Below are 22,288 nucleotides of genomic sequence, written 5' to 3' on the forward strand. Positions count from 1 at the left end.
ACTGGAAAACCCCAGGGATTTAACTACAAAGCTCTTAGAAGTGATCAAGGAATATAGCAGCAACTCAGGTTACAAAATCAATACCCACAAATCAGTACACGTCATATATGCCAACAATTGTCAAGCCAAAAATAAAATCAAAGACTCTTTTCATTTTACAATAGCACCAAAGAAGATGAAATACCTAGGAATATATCTAACAAAAGATGTGAAAGATCTCTACAAAGAGAATTATGAAACTTTGAGAAAGGAAATAGCAGAAGATGTCAACAAATGGAAGAACACACCATGTTCATGGCTGGGAAGAATTAACATCATTAAAATGTCCATACTACCCAAAGCAATCTATAGATATAATGCAATCCCCATCAAAGCAATAATGCCTACTTTAAAGATCTTGAAAAAATAGTACTTTGATTTATATGGAACCAGAAAAAAACCTGAATAGCAAATACAGTTCTTAGAAATAAAAACAAATCTGGAGGCACCACCTTGCCAGACTTCAGGTTATATTACAAGGTTATGGTGATCAAAACAGCATGGTAGAAATGACCTCAGCCACATATTGTCATTTAATTTTTGATAAGCCTAACAAAAACATGAAATGGGGAAAAGAATCCTTATTTAACAAGTGGTGCTGGAGTAACTGGTTATGCACATGAAGAAGACTGAAAATGGACCTGCACCTCTCACCTTTGACAAAAATTGATTCTTGTTGGATAAAAGATCTAATTTTAAGACATGAAACAATAAAAATTTTAGAAGAGAGTGTCGAGAAAACACTTGAAGATATTGGCCTGGGGAAAAAACTTTATGAGGAAGACACGCCCCACCCCCAGCAATTACAGCGACACCAAAAATAAAGAACTGGGACTTGATCAAGCTAAAAAGCTTTTGCACAGCTGAGAGTACCACAAACAGAGCAAACAGACAGCCCTCAGAATGAGAGAAGATTTTTGCATGTTATGAATTTGACAAAGGCCTGATAACTAGAATCTACAGAGAATGCAAATTAAACAATAAGAAAAGTGCAAACTTTTTTTATAAGTTGGCAAGTGATTTGAACAAAAACTTCTCTGAGGATGACAGACGAATAATCAAACAAACACGAAAAAATGCTAATCGTGTTTAATCATCAGAGAAATGCAAATCAAAACCACTCCAAGATATCATCTAATCTCAGCAAGATTAGCCCCCATCACAAAGTCCCCAAATACCACATGCTGGCATGGATGTGGAGAGAAGGGAACACTTCTACACTGCTTGTGGGATTGCAAACTAATACAGGCCGTTTGGAGAGAAGTATGGAGAATCCTCAAAGATCTAAAAGTAGACCGTCCCTTTGACCCTGCGATGCCATTACTAGGTCTCTCAACCCAGAAAAACAAAAAACATTTTGCCACAAAGACATTTGCACTAGAATGTTTATTGTGGCTCAACTTTTAACTGCCAAGTTGTGGAAGGAACCTAAGTGCCTATCCACCCATGAATGGATCAACAAACTGTGGTATATGGATACCATGGAATATTATTCAGGCATGAAAAAAGATGGAGACTTTACATCTTTTACATTGACCTGGATGGAGTTGAAATACATTCTTCTTAGTAAAATATCTCAAGAATGGAAAAATAAATATCTAACATACTCCATACTAATGTGAAATCAATATATAAATAATTACATGTTCATAAGAACAATAAAACACTATTATAGTCTAGTTCGGGGGTAGAGGGAAGGGGGGGAGACGTATGGCAGGAGGTAGGGCGTGAGGTGGGATCTCACCTTAATGTGCACATTGTGAGGGTGTTAACACACCCCCAGGTGAGGGGCTCTTCTATAAATGGAACTTTACCCAGGAAGTGAGAAGAATGTAACCTAAGTATTGTACCCTCATACTAATTTGAATAAAGTTAAAATAAGTATCAGGTAACATGTTCTAAACCCATTTCTTTCCTGACAATAACCTTAGGGACACAATACAGTCAAGTCCTAGAAAGCCACACAGGAATTCTATTTTCCAACTCATCAGATGAAGCCTATAACTGAACTTGACATTCTGTTTGGTCATGTTACAATTTTCCTATTTTATTTTCTTTCCACTCCCTGTAAAGAAACCAGATGCATTTCACCAAGTTACTTTTATTATCATGGAAACAGCAAACCTTGGTGTCTGTAAAGCAACCAGGAATGTGGGACATCTTTGGTGATGGGACCGTAAGAAGTGTGTAAGAGTGTAAGAAGTCAGAGTTTCTTTGGAGCCTCGACAGCTGAGACAATTTGCTGTCTTCTTCTGGTTGAGCTTATAAGCTTAGACGTAATATAAAAGTGCTTCTGATAGAGTTCCTGATATAAGTGTTTCTCATAATCCTTAATCTTACACTAAATGCCTTTTTTCGCATTTCAAAACTGTTACTATCATCCCTATTTTGCAGATGATAACACGGCGGCCCAGGGAAACATGGTGATGTGGCCGGTGGAGACTCCACGAGCGAGGCAGTGGCAGGGCGCCAGTGCCACCTTCCCTGGTGCTCCGTCCACCACAGCAGGAGGACCCACTGAAGGGTAGGAAGGCCTGGTCCATGGCACATTGAATAGCTGCTAGAAGTCATTTTTATTGTTTCTATTAAGTCAGAAAAATACTTATGCTATTATGCTAAGAGCCAAAAGTAGCTTATGATAGACTGTGTTGTATGTATCTTTACTGCTTAATTTATCAAAACATTATTAAGAACAATGAAGGAGATGGGGAAAAAGATACACCACAATGTTACCAACATTATCTCTAAGTAATGGAATTATAGGCAATTTTTATTTTCTTCCCTGAGTTCCTCTATATTTTCCAAATTTTCTACAAGATGCTTGTATTTCAACTTGAGGTTCCTTTGCATGCCATATTGACAGATTTCTTAAGTCCCAGCAGCTAATAGAATTCAGAACAGACTGGATGAGTGAGATGGAGAAATTACATTTCCTGGGCTGATGACCTATATTGTTGATTGGAAAGGCTCAGAGATGATTAGACAAAATTAATAAATAGTCAAACACAGATCATCCATCTAAGAAGAAAAAAGAAAGTACCCTATAAACATGTAGGAAGAAAATGGATTACCAAAATGAGCAAAACCGCCAGAGCTAGCCTACATGTCCACTCTCACTTTCCATGGAGGCTGTGGGGTGGCACCACAGCAGGAACAGAGAGCTCTGAGCTTCTCAGGCTCCTATGCAGTACTTGATTTCAAACCAGTAGGATAATTGCTTGTACAGTATTAACCACCACTAACTGGCAAATTACTGGTTATGTTCATCTGCTGGATGTGATCTGCTCAGAAGGGGAAGGACATGAAGCATTTATTCTAGAGTAGCAGTTCTTAGCCTGTGGGTCGCAACCCACAGGAACTGTATTAAAGGGCCGCGGCATTAGGAAGGTTGAGAACCACTATTCTAGAGACTCAAAATGCAAGCAACCACTCGGAATGAGTACTCTTCAAACATTTAAAGTAAGTATTTTCGGGTTTTACAATCTTGGAAGCAAGTTTCATGCCTGTTTCATTTACATAGCAAACCAAAAAAATTATGTCTTGAAATACGGTTACCAACAAACTGGAATAACAATGCCTCCGTTTTCCTGCCACAACAAATAAGGCATTCATTCAGCAAATGATTTAACTTGAAAAATAAAAGCAATTGCACCTCATCTCTCAGGACAATCTATGCACCCCTAAGTTAGGGAACAATAAAATAAGTAACATGGTAATTTAGGAGTAATTTAGTCTGTGGAAGACTTAATTACTGTTAAATGGTTAAAACTGAGAGTTTTTTTTTTTTTTTTTTTAATTTGGCCGGGGCTGGGTTTGAACCCTCCACCTCCGGCATATGGGATCGGCGCCCTACCCGCTGAGCCACAGGCGCTGCCCTGAGAGTTTTTTTTTTTTTAATATTTCACTGCAGCCCTGGCTGGAGAGCAGTGGTGTCATTGTAGCTCACTGCAACCTCAGACTCCTGGGGCTCAAGCACTCTTCCTGCCTCAGCCTCTGAGTATCTGGGACTACAGGCATATGCAATCATGCCTGGCTAAGTTTTTATTTTTTGTAGAGATAAGGTCTTGCTATGCTGCTCAGCCTGGTCTTGAACTCCTGGACTAAAGTGATCCTCTTGCCTTGGCCTCCCAAAGTGCTAGGATTACAGATATAAGTCACCATGACTAGCCCAGACAGTGGTTAATAATTGACTTTATCACTTTTTCTCAGCAATTCGAGACTACTGAAATCTGTAGCACTTCCTAGATTTGCGTCCCTCACGCTTGCATCTCACAGATTCCAACAAAAGTGCATGCTTAACATATTGCCTGCTACACTAGGAAAAAAAAAAACAAAACAACTTTTTCCTTGAGGTCATGGTGTTTTATTAGATCAAGATAGGTAAAGAAACTAGTGTAAGTTAAATACAACTCCCACGGCAGTTCACGTGTTAAGTAAGCACTTTGCTCCTTCAAGGCAACATTCGGTTCACAAAGAATATTTCATTTTCCATCACCCTACACTTTTGCATACTTTTTCTTCTCTTAGATTATTCAAATCCACAAAGCAAGAGCCAAGGATCCAGTGTGCCCTCCTTAAAAAAATATTGGATAGGGCAGTGCCTGTGGCTCAAAGGGGTAGGGTGCTGGCCCCATATGCCGGAGGTGGTGGGTTCAAACCCAGCCCCAGCCAAAAACTGCAAAACAAACAAACAAACAAAATACATGTATGTAATCAGGTAATCATTAGGCTAAGACTGTGCTTCAGGTCCTACATAAGCAAACCAAAACCCAACTCACTATAAAGAGTAAAAGGAAACTTAAGCTTAACCAATCAGAAATCGCCAACTAACCTCCAACTGGAGACATTACCAATAAGAAACTACCAACTAACCTCCAACTGGAGACATTACCAATAAGAAACTACCAACTAACCTCCAACTGGAGACTTTGCCAACTAAATTCTGCCCGGGAACTTTTTACCCTAACCAAATATTTGTCTTGTTTGTGCAGACATATTAATAAGCTTTCCCATGCGCTCCCTTGATGGAACCAAAACCTCTTGTGGTTTGGCACTGATTCATGAATCTCCGTCTGCTCAAGTAAACTCCTTAAAATTTTAATGCAGCCAATTTTTTCATTTAACACCTTTCACCCTCTCAGTTCCCTGCTGTGTTTTTACATGACACCATGGCCCATCTAAAAATGGGGCCAGGCCTCCCCCAAGAGACCACTGGTAGAATTATGTAAGAGGAACAATGACTCAGAAGGAGCTTAGGTTCTCTGAGGGATTGTAACCAGGGGTAATGACAAAAGCAAAATTGCACTGGCTCAGCATGAACCCGGGGGCAGGTGTTAGGAAGAGGATGGGCATCACTCTGGACCACTGGGCAACTTGTCATGACGTTGCTGCTGAGGACTCCCAGGGCAAGCAGTGCTGGACGCGCTGATCCTTTGTAACTGTCTGCTAAATGGATGAGCGATGAAGAAGTAATCCCAACTAGTGAAGTCACTGCTGCGAGGGGAGGGGAAGAGATGAGAGCAAAAGCACTCCAGGTAATACTGGATAAGCCTGCTTGTCTAGAGAGACAGCCAGGAGGAGAACAGCCAGCAGCCTGGAAAGCCCCGTGGAAGGCCTGTGATACACACACAGAGCTGATGCTGGTGACAACGGGAGAGTGCTGCTGTGTCTAGCAAAGCAGGATTCAAAAGTGAGGGTAGGGAAGGCAGGAGGGAAGGGTGAGGAAGCCCAAAGGGAACCAGAACTGGTGACTAGGACCTGGGTCAGGGAACAGGAAGAACACAGGGGAGGCAGAGGAGGGAGCATCACTGTGACCACAGACGACAGACCAGCTAAGTTTGGAGGTCAGAGGAAAGCACAGGCTTAGGAGAGCCCTTGGGTGAGAAGGAGGGAGGCCTGGTGAGAGGCTGGAGAATGCACATGCCTCAGGTAGCAGGCACCGGGCCAGACACTCCACACACTCAGGAAGGCTAGGGATGGAGTGAGACCATCCACCCTGGGGCCAAAAGAAGTGGCTTCAATGCAGGAAGAAGGTGGTTAGTTCAACTCTTGTCCCTGCTATAGACTGGAAGATGTTCCCAAAGATGCCTTTTGCCCTCCTTGGGGGAACCAGGCAGTGCCAGGGCTTGCTGTGTTCCATTCTCCCCATTGGGCCTTTTGGCCAAGAGATCCCACACAGTCTGACAGAACATTGCAACATCTCATGCAAGAGAATATCTTATCTCTGCATGCCTATGCTTTGCCAGGCTCTCATAGCAGTCCTCGGTGAATGCATGCTGAATAAATACAAACAGAACACTCAGGTCTCCTTTCCCCCAAAAGCAAACACACCCTCCTTCTCCTTTTCCTTCCCCCTGAGAGACTGCCCCCTCCATCTTCATCGTCCTCAGAACTGTCCGTAGCTCTGGGAACAGCCATAGGCTCCCATGGGCCTAGCCTTGATTCTCACAGCTCCCATGCTCTCAAACTCTCCAGGGAGAGCCCCACATCACTCCTGCACAAGCCCACAGCTCAGCGAGCTGCAGGGGCCACTGTGGACACCTGCCGAGTTCTGCAAGGTGCAAGGCTCCCCAGGCTCTGAGTCCCCCAAGACTCAGGTTTGTGTTGACTCAGCCTCCTTTCCAGCTGGGTCTCTAATACCTGCAGCGCCCTGCACTAATACGGGGCTCTACCATTCACAGGACCTGCTGGGATGGTTTATCACCTTTGCTAAGAGCTGTTTCCACTCCACTTCTCTTCCAAGTGCTCAGCAACTTAGGTCAAATGACTGTTTAATAAATTAGTTGCTTGGGTAGAATGGAAAATGTTTATCTTTTCTATTTGGAAAACTTAAATGTCCCAGGGAACAGGACAGGAATGCACAGGACCATGTGCAACATAAAAGCCCAGCAGTTTTAAAAATCATACCTGACCTTGCAAAGCCTTTTGGAGCAGTTTTTAAGACCACTAGTCTGGTAATCAGTCTCGCCCCAGCAGCCCCTGTCCGCTGGCTGTGTCTCAGTGCCCTCAGGCATGTGAAATGATCTACTCCAGGTGTCACTTAGGAGGTGCCTTTGGCCCTTTGGGAGGTGGCATTCACTCTCCCACTTGAGAGAGCCTGAGTACAATTAAACATGATGTGTTGAAACCTTCAGCTCAGGTTTTCAGGCAAAACCATGTGCAGTGCTCTCTTTCTTTCCAGTGTCACATCTCATTGGCCCAGAGGGCCGGCGGTGAGGTGCATGAATGACTCCCAGAGTACGTTCGTGGATATACAGGATAGTGATGCAGAATCGGGCTGGCATTTGTTGAGTATTCAGACATGCCAGCACCATGCAAGCCATGCTCAAAACACATGCCAGTCCCACAGGGAAGTACCATCATGATGCCCATTTTACAAGAAGGAAAACTTTGGTACAGAGCAGCGTGGTAACTTATGAGGTTATGAGTGATAGGGTTGGAAGAGCACTGAACAGTTTGACCCTAGAACTTGCTTCTAGCCATTAGAAAAACAGACATAGCTTCTGGAAATTTATGGAAAAGTGTATACAGATAGGAAAGTTGCAGCAATGTTGCATCATCTTACAAAGAATAAAAAAACCCAGCAGTCTGATAATGATTTTGCTTAATAGTTTGGGTACATGGTATTCACTAAACCTTTGTTGAATATTGACTTTGTCCCTCTTTAAAGTGCCCTCATAAAAGCAGAATGGGAACACTGACTACAGGTGTTAGGTGCTGGTATCCAGGTCATTTATTTCCTGAGAACCATCTTAGGTCCCAGACTCTTGCTTGTGGCATGGGAGCTGTGAAACCTGTTCTTTCTCCTTACTGAGATGTAAGACACCAGGAGAAAGAAAAGTAGCTTAGAAACATGCAATGAATTCTCCCTATCTTTCTACAAAGTGGGGGTTTTTAAGGTGGTTCAACTTCTTCAGCTGCAGAGACATCCTTTTTAAAACAAAACAAAAAGATTCAGAAGTCATCCTTAATAAGTCTGATGGACCCCACCAACCCATACTAGTTTAACCCCATCTCTGAATTGCCCAGCAATTTTGCATCATTTCACATTGTTATTTACCATTATCTAAGGACACCTGTTTTCAGTAATACTTAATGTCAGCAACTAGTAACAAAGTGAACCAATTTACTGGGCCCTTTGGCGTAAGCCACGGTTAACAAAAGCAGATTTTCAGTTTCTCGTGATATAGGAAAAGATGGACAAACGGGTTTCCAGGGTTCTTGGGTCCATACACGTATTGAATTTCATTTGTTAAGGTTTAAGGTTGTTGTCTGGGAAGTTGTTATGCAAGTCCTGGGGCTCCCTGCAAAATGTGGAGGTAAAAGACTCTAAAAGTGACCTGTGTGGGTTGGCAGGCAGGCACAAGAGCAGAAAGGGTGAAATAAGCACTTGCTAGGGTGATTTGAGACCATCAACATTATACTCTGGACTCTGAATTCAATAGTTAATAGTTTCCAAATCAAAGTTTCACAATTTTTCTATCGCTCCCTTTTAATCCTTTTTAACAGTCTCCTGCTTTTCCCAGACTAATCCCACTTGTTTCTCAACTAAATCCCGAGCCTGGGGACATGGGGAGAGAACACCTGGAACGCAGGGGAACGGGACCCACGCAGAGCCAAAGAGGGGTAGGCGGCGAGAAGGTGCATGGGTGGAGAGAGGGCACAGCGCGTGTCGGGTGACCACTGCGAGAAGGCAATGGGCACTCAAGGCGGGCGGGAGGCAGAGGACTAGGGGGCGGCGGGAGAGACGCGGTACCGTTGTAGGTAGTGGACGAGAAACATGGCCAGAAGGATGCAGTTGGGCCAGCTGCGGAGGCGCTCGGGCGACGCGCGGGCGCACTCGTAGAGCGGCACGGCCAGCGAAGGCAGCTCCTGCATCAGCCAGGCGGCCCGCGCCGGCAAGCGGAGACCGGAGTTGGACGAGTGGCGGCCGTAGGGCGAGCCCCGCAGCAGGAGCAGTCCGTGCAGCACTAGGGCCATTAAGCCCTCCAGGTAGGCGAGCTCGTCCAGCAGGCGCTCCTCCGCCAGCCCCATCTCCAGGGATGCACTGCACGTCCCATGCTCCGGCGGCTGCGGCGGCCCTCATATAGGGCAGTGGAGAGGAGCCGGAGGCGACTGCGCGACCTCGCCCAGGACACCTCCGGACTCGCCCGAGCAGCGAGCTCGGCTTGCGGAGGTGGGACCAGGCACCAGCGGGGGTAAAGGGCGGGGCCCGCAGCAGGCCCCGCCTCTCAGCGGCTGCCCACGCCTAAACCAGAGCCCCGCCCCGCCCCGCGCCGCCCCGCTCTGCGCACGCGCGGATCTCGGCTTGTCCGCGGAGCTGCCTGAGCCCGCGTGGGGATCCTGGCCGCGCCGCGGGGGCTTCCCTCGGGGCAGGGGACCCTGGAGGCTTCATCTCTCTCGGGGATGTCTGCGGTTTCCTCTCGCAATCCGGGAGGACAGATTGTGGTGCTTTTGGCTTATTTCTCGACGATCCTCACAGGCCCCTCTGAGGACCCGCTGCGCACACGTGGGGCCTCCAGTTCTGGCCGGAAGTCCTGCGAGCGGCCCGGCAGTGGCGGGCCGGTGTCTGCGCGCGGCGGGCGCGGCCTTGTGGGCCATGGGGCGGCGGGCGCGGGGCCGGCGGCTCCCACAGCAGCGACGGGCCGAGGGCGCGGAGGATGGCGCCGAGGGCGGCGGGAAGCGCGGCGAGGCGGTAGGAGCCGGGGCGCGGTGGGCGGGTGCCTCCCGGGCCGAGGCCTGCGGAGCGGCGGCGAGGGGTAGCCCTTGGGCCCTGGGGGTAAAAATCCCTTTCCTTCCTCAGGGCTGGGAAGGCGGGTACCCTGAGATCGTCAAGGAGAACAAGCTGTTCGAGCACTACTACCAGGAGCTCAAGATTGTACCCGAGGGCGAGTGGGGCCAGTTCATGGACGCGCTCAGGGAGCCCCTCCCGGCCACCCTGAGAATTACCGGGTACAAAAGGTAGGGGGGCTGTGCTTTTATTTTCTCGGAAATTGAGACGAGGATGCGGGAGGTTGAAAGCGAGGTGGGTTTCTCCCAAGTTTTATAGTGGCAGAGAACTGTTGCATTTCAGCAGTGTAGACTCAGGGAGCATTGAGGAGTGAGCACAGGTCCGATGAGATAGGTTGGGAGAGTATTGCAGGTGGAAAGGGAGAAATAATCTGAGAAGGGTTGGATTCTGGAGATTTGTGAGCTGAGGATCCTTTAAGAAAATTTGTAGAGAGTTCATGGCATCCAATTTGCAGGAAATCCCTTGGTCCTCCTCCCCAGTCTTTATAATTTCATTTTTCCAAGAAAAGCGAAAGTGTAGGGATATTTGGAAGGGAAGAAATGTTCTTCACGATCAATGAAGATTCTTTGCATTTTGAAGGAATACAGAGTAAAAAGTCAGTGACTCATAAATGTCGTCTCTCCATTCAAAGCTGGATTTAGTTTTAAAACACTTGCAGCCTTATAACAGACAGAAGGTATTAAAGTAGCGTTATAGATCAGTTTGAAACGTGCCTTTTTTTCTTTTATTTTCACATATACACATGTTCATTAGGCTTCCACTTTTTGCCTTCACAAAATTAAAAAGGCTTAAAATTTAACAACAATAACAATGTTTAAGATACGGACCAGATTAAAAACCTCGCAGAGAAGGAACAAGACAGATACATTCAGAAAAGGAATCAGACAATTGCTGCAACAAAGTGTTAAGCAATGATAATAATAGTTTTATTTTTTAACAGCCATGCAAAAGAGATTCTCCATTGCTTAAAGAACAAGTATTTCAAGGAGTTGGAGGACTTGGAGGTAGACGGTCAGAAAGTGGAAGTCCCACAGCCACTCAGTTGGTAGGTACACCACACTTCATGTTGGTTATTTCTTTTTTCTTCCTTTAAAAAAATTGTTTAATTTCACAAACAGATGGGTATTTCTTTGGGATATTAATTCCTGTCCTTTGAATGTATTCCTTAGTACTGCATTTGCTATAAACATGAAAGCCTGGACGTATCTACAGACATCCTAATGTTCTCATACCCAGTGCTTTTATCCATGTAGGTTGGCATGCAGGTTTACCCATACGACTTAACAGTTCTCTGAGACGTTAAGTTCAGTTAACTCTTTCTGGTGGATCCAGCCTCTTTCTTTCCTTGATATTACCACTTCTGCCATCTCCACATTTCAGCCTTTGTTTTCTCAAATCATTAACTGTTGCAGAGTGGCTTCTCTACCTTCTAAAAAAGCCCAGGCAATCTGAGGAAGGGTTGCCACAGTCTGCTGTCAGCACTCGCCCACTGCCTCAGTGTCCAAGTACACTGCTGCTCTGAGTGCCACCCTTTCTTTGCCCGTCCTGGAGGTGTCTTCTAGGCTATCTGTTCCCCCTGGCCCAGTTCAGGTCTCAGTTGTGTGAAGGTGATCCCCCGTGCTGGCAATCAAAGTGTTTTGTAAAGTGCCTGGAGTACTCTGGGCTAATTTGCACATTTGTAGAAGTTGTTAAAGCTAATTGTTAATGGTTTCCTATTTCTAATCACTAACTTTGAGGTATTAATTTTTTAGAATAGAAATGTTTTAGATAATTTTAATAAAAAGGTCAATTAAACCTTTTATGTCCACCTTTGACATTTTGACCACTCAGGTGTGTGGCATTTGTTGTCTTACCTTTTTAGATACTCTTAAGTGATCACAAACCAAGGTGAGGTTTCATTAACTCTGGGTTACAGAATTAGTCACTTTTCTCTTACAGCCTTTTTGGATTTTCAGTGTCCATATCACAGACATAAACAGCGCACATGTTTCAAATGAGTGCTGAAAGGCTAAATTGATATTCAGCCAAATCACAACCAAATGTCACATCATATATAATGTGTTTCTGGGATATAAGAATAAATCTGCAAGTTTATGCTAAAAAATTCAATGATGGTTTTTGTAATGACACATTTTATTCATATTTTAAAAGCTTAGAGGGTTCAGGAAAATGATTCGGGTTTTTGGGTGGCTGTTGGTGGTTGCTGATTGTGTGTCTGTGGCAGTGAGATTAGTGGAAAAGGAAGATGCTGTTGAGCCTTCGGTTACAACCTTGCTGAGATGAGGTGACCTTCACATGATCAAGCTTTTCTCCTGAATACAAGTGGATGATAGACTTTGAAGATTTTGTTGAATGTACTGATTCTTGTGCACTGCTTGGAGTAGAGGCCATCTGTTAGGCTACTTGTGTTTTTGTAGTTTCGCATATATTTGCTCCTTCACACAATCACCTGAAAACATTTTTCCTAAAACCTTGTGTGTGTGCAGTGATGGAGTAAGAAGGACTTTTAAGATGAGGAAGTCTCTGTGCTCTGGTCTCAGCCAGTAGGGAGCATTTCAGCATCTGCAGGGTGGAGGCCTCTCAGTGAGGTCATTTTCTGCAGGTTCCAACCAATTATGAGAAACGGAGTGGGGGGGGTTGCTAATAAGTCTTGACATTTGGGCACTTCACAATGTGTACTTCCCCCTTAGAAAGGCCCCTCAGGATGTCTGAGTGAAAGATGAAAGTGAATCACTCTTTGCCAGCAGCCAGCAACTTCTATGTTATTTTTTTGCTTTACTTTTCTGAACACAAAGCTGAAGGATATGAGTAAAACATTATATGATTTGGGTTCCTACTACTTGGCTTTTACCAGTATCAATGACAGTTTCTTGTCAGCTTTATTCTGTAAACATTTATTCATTCAGATTCACTTCTTGGTTGTGGGATACTCATAAATCTCTCAGCAAGCAAGTAAAGTAGAAAGTTACCAAGATTTCTCGTGGTTTTCTGTATAGTTCAAAATGCAGAAATGGATCATATAATTCTTCCTAATCCTTTGGTATATAGTAGAACATAGTTTAGGAAAGTGTTTAGAACTGCATTTTCTAGAGGGAATGTTACAGTATAAGATGTCATTTTTTTCTTACTTTTCATCAGAACAGTAGAAATTATCCTTTATTACAAAACGATAATTGATTTGATAAATCTGTGATCAGAGCAGGCTTTATCGTCATCCTTTTTGTGTGCTTGTCAATGTCTCAGTTGAAGATGATTTGTCTTAGATCTTGTATATTTATAGTTTTTATGATAAACCCTTGGGAATTTTTAGAAAGCAAAGGTGACGGTGATGCTTTTAATTTATCCTCAGGAAAGTCCACATAGGACTTTTTCTTAAAAGACTCATGAACTCAATTTGAATTAAATACCTAAAAATTAAATATAGTTCTTCAGGATTATTTTATTGGTTAAAATCTACAAAGATTTTACTAAACATTTATTGGCATAGAAAAGATGAAGTTGCTCTGAAAGCTATATAAGAAACATACTTTTTAATTCATTTTAACGGTTAGTCTATTTAACTATTTGAAAGTTATTACATGTTTTTATTCATAAATGAACAGCTTTTACAGTTATAAATGCAGTAAAATTTTAATCATGTAGTAAATTTACATTTTAACTATTAGAAATTCAATCAGTGAGGCACATAATGTTTCGGGTATGTGATGAGGTGGTAACTGATGTGCAATCATACTGTCATTGATCACACAAAACTTCAAGATATGCCAGAAATTATATAAGAGCAAGGATTTGGCTCTTTGCAACAAATACAGGTTGCAGGGGCATGGCAGACTTTGCTCAATACTATAGCGAAAGCCAAATTGGAGCGCACCCTACTACTTGGTCCTAGTGAGACCAAAAGGATATTTAAATTTTTTTTTTCTTTTTTGTTTTTTTTTTTTAGAGACAAAGTCTCACTTTATCACCCTTGGTAGAGTGTCGTGGCGTCACAGCTCACAGCAACCTTCAGCTCCTGGGCTTAGCGATTCTCTTGCCTCAGCCTTCCAAGTAGCTGGGACTACAGGCGCCCACCAGAACGTCCGGCTATTTGTTGTTGTTGTTGCCTTTTGGCCGGGCCAGGTTTGAACCCACCACCCTCAGTATATGGGGCCAGCGCTCTACCCTATGAGCCATAGGTGCTGCCCCAAAAGGATATTTAAAGCTAAATTATTTTTCATATGATTTTCTTTTGGCTTTATTTATTTATTTTTTGAGAGAGAGTCTCACCATGTCACCCTCCCGTGGCATCACAGTTCACAGCAACCTCAAACTTTTGGGCTTTAAATGATTCTCTTGCCTCAGCCTCTCAAGTAGCTGGGACTACAGGTGCCCGCCATGACCCATGGCTATTTTTTTGTTGCAGTTATCATTGTTGTTTAGCAGGACTGGGTTCAAACCCACCACCCTCGGTGCGTGTGGCCGGCGCCGTAACCACTGTGCTACAGGTGCCGATCCTGACTTTATGTTTTTGAAACAAGTTAAACATTGAGGAGAGAACCAGGCATAGGAAGTAAAATCAAAGCATTGGGGACATTTGGAGAGTGGCCAGGAAGAGATTTGGCCAGTTTAATCTTCATTATTTGGTAGAAAATATTTTTTAAATTTATGTTATAAATATACTCCCCAACTCCCTGGGCCACGGACTGTGGTGACCTGTTAGAAACTGGGCCATAAGCATTGCTGACGGAGCTCTGCCTCCTCCTCCCCCACAAAGCTGTGGGAAAAATGTCTTTCATGAAACTGGTCCCTAGTGCCAGAAGGGTGGGGACTGCTGTCTCATCTCTCTTCAGTAGCGTCTTAAATACTTAAAGCTTGAATCTACTTCTGTCAAGTGGTCACTCAGTTTCAGAGCAGCCAAATGTATGTGTGTTTTCCAAACATTCCAATTTAATTTTTCATCTGTCCCACTGTAGCTACAATTTGATGCATGGAAACGCTGTGACCTTGCATTGTTAAACTGAGCTTATTTTTGTTCCTCGGACTTAATGTTAAGTGCGGAAGCTGCAGCTGCCTTTTGGTTTTGTGTTACGTTGAGTGTGGTCTGACTTGCGCACTTGCAGGCTGGTGGGCAGATGCGGGCCACTTTAGAAACACGTTATCCAAAGTTCAAATATATTCATAGAAACGGCAGGAGGTATTTCATTCTTAGGTTCATATAGGTAACAATTAACCTAGGAGCTCAAATTAATGTATTAGTAGTTTTCATGGTAGTTTGTTTTTTTCCAGGGGGGTTGTATATATGTATATATAAAGTGTTTGAGTACATTATTTGAACTGGTTTGTTTTTAGAAAAAAGTGAAAAGTTTGTTTCTTTAAAACTCTAATCCCATGTTTCTCAAGTGCCCTGATGAGTGCCCACTGCACTGTGCTGGTTCTCTGCGGTCTGTACTTTACATTTAAGTGATTTGTCATCTTCGGTGATGACCCCTGTACCATTGTTAACGCAGTGAAGAGCAAGGAGGCCCTGCTTTTCATCTATCTTGAATAGTTCATCATCCTGATTCTACATAATGTCACATACGTGTGTCTGCTCTAGCCTCTACGGCTCTGCTCTTTCTGCGTGGGCCACGGTGCAGTCAGAGCCAGGATCCTTCTGCCCCAGGGATGTCATCGAGTGAGGGGGTTGTGAGCATGAGGGAGTGGAATGCAATCAAATGTCTCGTTTGGTATATGACCTGTACAAGCAAGAAGCTGTCAAGAGCAGTCGTTAGTATCTATAATCCATGCATGTTTTACTTTCTTATTGGTCAGGTATCCTGAAGAACTTGCCTGGCACACAAATTTAAGTCGAAAAATCTTAAGAAAATCTCCACAGTTGGAAAAGTTTCATCAGTTTCTAGTTAGCGAAACTGAATCTGTAAGTAGATTTCTTTGGATTTGTTGGTTTCCTTAAAGCTTTACAGGCACAGACGCATGTTGGTTCTCGCTTCACCTTCCTTGCCACTGGACGTGTAGGTGGACAGGACCCGCGGGTGAGACCAGCGAGCACCCACACCACCTTCAGTGTCTGCGGTCTGTGCATCTTCTGCCTTGTTTGGCTCGTCTGACCAGGAAGTTTATTAAGGGACTCGGTCACAGCTGTCGGTGTGATCTATTGTTTCCTCTTAGCCGTGGATTTGGGGGGCTGTAGAATTGGGGTGAGCACTGTACTTTGCTGACCAGGGATCACCATTCAGGCCAGCTGCTCCGTCCGTTCTCATGGCCTCCTCAGTTGCCCACCCCACACATAACATAATGTGTTCTTAAGGCCATGTTGGTGGGGTGTGGGATTTTTTTTTTTTTTGTTTCTATTTAATTTATTTTATTAAAAGTGAGACTTTTGATTTTTTTTTTTTATCATCTCTAGTTTTTCTTGTCATGTGTTGTTGCTCTTGTATTTTACTTTTGCCAAAAAGCAAAACATCTGAGTACAACTTTCATAAGACGACATCTGTTGTCACCATCTGGTTTCTTTGCCACCCCATGTCCTTCAGTGTAGTTCAGGTGCTGAACTTCCTGCCTACAGCATCAGACCATCCCCAAGAAAAAAGCTACATGCTTATGTAATGAGTATTTAAATGAATGTCCATAAAGTTTGAATGTTGTAAGCTTTGCTGTTTGTTTCTTTTTTGAGTTCTTACCTTCATATTTAGAATAAGAGGTTTCCTCCTCCCTACTTTTATTATCTACTTTCTAGGCAAGTAAACCTTTATGTGTCACTAGATTATGCATTTTTTTTTTCACTCTCAAGTTACAGAAATATTCTTCTCATATTTCTTCCCTAAGCTTAACCAGTTTAGAAGCCTTCACCTCCTTTCTTATCTCAACCCTAATCTCTTCCTGAGCTATAGCTCTTTCCTCCCACCGTGGCTTTCTGTGCACTTGGCCCAGCTTTTCCTCCCTGAATAGTAGGAAGAACCAAGTGTTGCCATGTACACTGCTCTGTACCTGTGCCCAGTATAAGGAGAGATTGTCTTGCTCAGTTTTTAACCTATCTAGTTGGAAAGTCAAGGAAGGATAGACTGTTAGAGAACAATTCAGGTCTGCTCTTTGCACAGAGCAGAGGGTTTATGGGGAATACTGTGATACACAGTTGAATAGGTGTGAAACGCTGGGTTTTGGGACCTTGGGAAGGTGAACGCATTGGGAGTTCAGTGTGGATAGCAGATGTTGTAGGAGACCAGTCTAGAGTTTTGTTCAGGAGTCAGCATGATGAGCACTCTCCAAATTAATGGTAACACCCTTTGGGTTATTCAAAGCTGGCTATAAAACTTTTTCAGAGAAGGTTTATAATCAAGTGTCTAATTTCCGGGATGTCTAGGACTTGACTTCCCTATCCAACTTAATGCTTTAATTTAAAACTTGGAAAAAATTTGGATGGAAATGAAGGCACACGTATAATGAGAAAGCTTGTTATCAGCGTGCTGAGTAAGTGACTCAAGATTTGGGTAGTCACTGTAGACTCACTGCTGGTCAGAAACCCACGAGCTGAAAATCAGCAGGAGTAAATGTAAGAGACTATTAGATGCTGAGTTCAAGGTAAGTGACAGCTGCTCAAATACAAAGGCCTTTTAACAGATGCCTTGGCCCACTAGAGAAGACACAGAGGACAGTCGATTTGGTGAAGAATTCTAGATGAAGGAAGGATGGAAGCAGTGGTTGATGTCTCAAAGCAGCGTAACTGTCTTTGCAAGGCAGTTACAAGGAATAGAAAGTGGATGTGGGCTTTTTCTGGAAACAATATGACTAAGAAACAAACATTAGAATTTTAGTGAAGAAGGAAAAGTCCCTGCTAACTTCGTGTCCTGTGCTAAGCTGGCGCTGCCTGCTGCTGAAGTGGCTACCCAGTAGCATACCTGAAGAGGTGCTCATCCAGCCTCTGTGCTCTTACGGTGGGGACTTGGGATTGTGCAGGTGTGAAATCCCTTTTCTTTTATAACAGTCAGTATTACACCTGAATTTCTGATACTCTGACGGTAAGTTTTGGTATTAATGGTTATGCTTAATTAGCCTTCAGATAACAAGGTTCATTCATCCCCTAGTATAAAAATCTGCTGTCATCTAATGTACGATGAATTCTTTTGTTCCATGTGAGATTATGTTGCATTTGAAATAATGCCTGATACTGAAATTCTGTATTTTTTTATTGTTGCTGATTTTTTTTTCCCAAGGGAAATATCAGTCGTCAAGAAGCAGTGAGCATGATCCCACCACTGCTGCTCAACGTCCAGCCTCATCACAAGGTAGCGGACTTTAACTTGAAACTCGGGTGGGGAGCTTGTTACCAGTTTTAGTTGAAACCATTTTTTCTTAATATAATTTATCTTTTTTTTCTCTTTTCACTCTGGATGGAGAATAGTTTCTGTTTTAGGTTCTCTTTTGCATTTTTGTCTTTCTTAATTTTTATGATTTAGATGACTGTTTTCTCCCCTCTTAATCTGTTTAATGTACAGATTCCTTTCTGGGATCTTGATTGGCTAAATTAGATTGACAGTCACATGGAACATCTGTCGAGAGCTTATTGTATTTCAAGCATTGTTCTGTGTTCTTTATGTGAGTTAATTCATTTTATTATCTGCATAGCCCTTTAAGGGTAGATACTGTCAGTATCTCCATTTTTCTACATGAGGAAAAGGAAATAAAGGATAGTAAAGTAACTGGCCCTAGGTTTCAGATGCAAGAAGGGGCGGAGGTTTGAGCCCCGTAGCTGTGGCCTGATCTTTGTATCACAGTAATACTTACTCATCTCTGAGTTTATTGTTTTCACTGGTTTCTCGTGCCAGTCTGATTTGTGGGGTGGGGGTGGGAGAGCATTATGTATTCGATAGTCCCTAAAAGTAAAGTGTGTTATGTGGTAGAATTAGTCTATAAAGAGATGTGTTTAGGTCTTAGACTAGAAATTAAAAGATTGGAGTGACTCAAAAATTGTTTTAAATTAGACATAGGATCTTTGATTTTTTTTAAAGCATCAAATATTGCTTGCTTTATTATTAATAGATCTTAGATATGTGTGCAGCACCTGGCTCAAAGACCACGCAGCTGATTGAAATGCTGCACGCCGACATGAATGTCCCCTTTCCAGGTATGCATTGGGCTTGTATTTAGACGGGTGAGAATGCTGCTTTGGTGGGTTGTAGACAGGGAAAGGACTCAATGTGGCCTGCTAATTGGGCCCTGAAGTCTCTTATGAAAGGCAGGTGGGTTTCTGTCTAGCAGTAGTAGAACTAGATATTTTTGCACACCATCATCAATAGTTCCCAAACCATCACATCTGTACCTTGGAGGGGCCCTTTATTTTGTAATTGTCTTTTCCTTGAAAGCAAATAGTGTTTCTTTATCAAGCCTACTTATAGAAGATAGAATTTTTACACTTTGAATTTTTAGTAGTAATACTCACCCCCTTTCTCCACCACTTCTTTTTATTTTTGATTCTGAACCGCCTACATGAAAAGCGTTCAGATCCCACCACCATTTATTAGGCAAGTTATATGGTGGTATCAGACATCACATGAGGAGTGGGGTATCAGTGCTTAGCCTACAGGGTTATAAGAGGGAAAGGTGCTCGGGAATGACAGCTGTTACTCTGCTGTCACTCACACTCCATTATAGTGATTCTTGAATTCCTGGCCTCAAGGTGGGCCTGTAGGGTGCTTTAAGAAACAGATACAGGTACTCTCCGTCTTGTTTCAGAGGCACCCGTGATTTCATCCTACTTCCTCTGTTCAGTCTCCTGCTCTGGTTCTGTTTTAACCACATACTTTGTTAGCTGTAGTTTTTAAAGCCCTCTTTTGTATTACTCAAAGATAATGCCTTTGCTAGAAAGCCTTTGTTCTTCCCTGTTTTTAATTATTTTCTCTGGATTGGTGGTAAAGACCTTTTGTATCCCAGCAGGAGGGAATTTCTCTGTATTGGTGCTTTGCATTTTATTGTTTCAAAGAGTGACTTTGATCATAAATGTTGTCATTTGCCTTTTTGCTGTAGGGTGTGAGGGGAACCAGCAGGGTAAAAGTAGCCCCTGCTGAACTTTCCAGCAGTAGTTCTTAGTCTGATTCCAGAGTAAGGCCCACACCCAGGCTCAGGCTCAGTATTTTTAAAACACTTGTCAGGTGGTTCTCTGGTTTTCCATGCCTTTCTCTTAGTCTCCTTTGTAATTAATAGTTACTAATGATAGTAGAAGTTTTTGGCTCAGGAATTGGCACAAGATGAATAATTGTCAAACAGATGAATTTTGAGGTTTTGAAATTTCAAGTGTCCATAAAATCTGTGCAGAGATACCTAGTTCCGTTTTTTGAACCTCTAATGTATTTCCAGAAAATCTTGACCTTGTGTCTTAACTTTGGAGGATTGTTTGCTGTTTCTCACCTGCTGACTTAGAGGTTGTATTTCAGGAAATGATTCCACTGATGCTGTATTTCACCTGACAGTATGATTTTATGTTCCCAGAGGGATTTGTCATCGCGAATGATGTGGACAACAAGCGCTGCTACCTGCTCGTTCATCAAGCCAAGAGGCTGAGCAGCCCCTGCATCATGGTGGTGAACCACGACGCCTCCAGTATACCCAGACTGCTGGTGGATGTGGGGGGAAGGAAAGAGGTCCTCTTCTATGATCGAATTTTATGTGATGTCCCTTGCAGGTATTTATCTTTTTAAGAGGCCAGAAAGCCCAAAATTCATTAAAGAAATCGAATCAAACAGACAAAAATGAAGCTGCCTACAGAAACACATGCAGTTGTACATATGAGTCTGTGGCCACAGGGATGGAGAAAGATATCGCAAGCCTCAACTGCAAGACCCACAGAGTTTTCGTGATAAACAGATTAATAGACATTGGATACAGAACAAAGAGATAAACAATTGGATGCTTTTGAGTCTTAAAAAAGATAAAATACCTGAGTGGAAGATAGAATCATAAACTCGAATTGTGTTATATTTCAGAATATTGCTTGGAACAATTTGTGTGTCCCAAGAATTTCTATTTGTTCTTCTAATAAAAATATGAATCATAGGATAAAAAACACACATATTAAGTTTTATATTTATGGCAAAGACATTTGAGTTCAGACCTTTGGGAAACTTACTTTACCTATATTCCTATGTCTTTCTTCAAATTTTAGAGTTCATGTGTAAAAGAATCCCATGCTATAACTCAGTAACAATTTTTCCGAAAAGTAAAGGCAGGACATAACTAAAGAGATTTGTTCAGTTTTCAGAGGTGGTACATGGATGGTGATCTCAGATGAGGTGATACATGGATGGTGATCTCAGATGAGGTGATACATGGATGGTGATCTCAGATGAGGTGGTACGTGGAGGCTGATCTCCGATGAGGTGGTACATGGATGGTGATCTCAGATGAGGTGATACATGGATGTTGATCTCAGATGAGGTGATACATGGATGGTGATCTCAGATGAGGTGATACGTGGATGGTGATCTTAGATGAGGTGGTACGTGGAGGCTGATCTCCGATGAGGTGGTACGTGGATGGTGATCTCAGATGAGGTGGTACGTGGATGGTGATCTCAGATGAGGTGGTACGTGGATGGTGATCTCCGATGAGGTGGTACGTGGAGGCTGATCTCCGATGAGGTGGTACATGGATGGTGATCTCAGATGAGGTGATACATGGATGGTGATCTCAGATGAGGTGATACATGGATGTTGATCTCAGATGAGGTGATACATGGATGTTGATCTCAGATGAGGTGATACATGGATGTTGATCTCAGATGAGGTGATACATGGATGTTGATCTCAGATGAGGTGATACATGGATGTTGATCTCAGATGAGGTGATACATGGATGGTGATCTCAGATGAGGTGATATGTGGATGGTGATCTCCGATGAGGTGGTACGTGGATGGTGATCTCAGATGAGGTGGTACGTGGATGGTGATCTCAGATGAGGTGGTACGTGGAGGCTGATCTCTGATGAGGTGGTACGTGGATGGTGATCTCAGATGAGGTGATACATGGATGTTGATCTCAGATGAGGTGATACATGGATGGTGATCTCAGATGAGGTGATACGTGGATGGTGATCTCAGATGAGGTGGTACGTGGAGGCTGATCTCCGATGAGGTGGTACGTGGATGGTGATCTCAGATGAGGTGGTACATGGATGGTGATCTCAGATGAGGTGGTACGTGGATGGTGATCTCAGATGAGGTGGTACGTGGAGGCTGATCTCCGATGAGGTGGTACATGGATGGTGATCTCAGATGAGGTGGTACATGGATGGTGATCTCAGATGAGGTGATACATGGATGGTGATCTCAGATGAGGTGGTACGTGGAGGGTGATCTCAGATGAGTTGGTACGTGGATGGTGATCTCAGATGAGGTGGTACGTGGATGGTGATCTCAGATGAGGTGATACGTGGATGGTGATCTGAGATGAGGTGATATGTGGATGGTGATCTCAGATGAGGTAGTACGT

At 43.2% G+C, this 22,288-nt stretch overlaps 2 protein-coding genes across 2 annotated transcripts in view; one reads left to right on the forward strand and one right to left on the reverse strand.

Moving 5' to 3' along the window:
- The window catches only part of SRD5A1 (steroid 5 alpha-reductase 1), a 35,336-nt gene extending 26,104 nt beyond the window's left edge, over positions 1 to 9,232 (reverse strand). The window contains exon 1 of the mRNA XM_053593195.1: positions 8,795 to 9,232. Coding sequence (XP_053449170.1) covers positions 8,795 to 9,072 — 278 coding nt within the window. The 5' untranslated portion in view covers positions 9,073 to 9,232. The remainder of the gene's footprint in view (positions 1 to 8,794) is intronic.
- A 138-nt stretch (positions 9,233 to 9,370) lies between these two features.
- NSUN2 (NOP2/Sun RNA methyltransferase 2) overlaps positions 9,371 to 22,288 on the forward strand; it is a 28,373-nt gene continuing 15,455 nt past the window's right edge. Inside the window, exons 1-7 of the mRNA XM_053593172.1 lie at positions 9,371 to 9,733; positions 9,842 to 9,999; positions 10,770 to 10,874; positions 15,620 to 15,725; positions 18,019 to 18,090; positions 18,845 to 18,929; positions 20,291 to 20,483. Of these exons, the coding sequence (XP_053449147.1) occupies positions 9,638 to 9,733; positions 9,842 to 9,999; positions 10,770 to 10,874; positions 15,620 to 15,725; positions 18,019 to 18,090; positions 18,845 to 18,929; positions 20,291 to 20,483 (815 nt within the window). The 5' untranslated portion in view covers positions 9,371 to 9,637. The remainder of the gene's footprint in view (positions 9,734 to 9,841; positions 10,000 to 10,769; positions 10,875 to 15,619; positions 15,726 to 18,018; positions 18,091 to 18,844; positions 18,930 to 20,290; positions 20,484 to 22,288) is intronic.

Source organism: Nycticebus coucang, chromosome 1 (genome assembly GCF_027406575.1).
Source record: "Nycticebus coucang isolate mNycCou1 chromosome 1, mNycCou1.pri, whole genome shotgun sequence".
Lineage (NCBI taxonomy): Eukaryota > Metazoa > Chordata > Mammalia > Primates > Lorisidae > Nycticebus > Nycticebus coucang.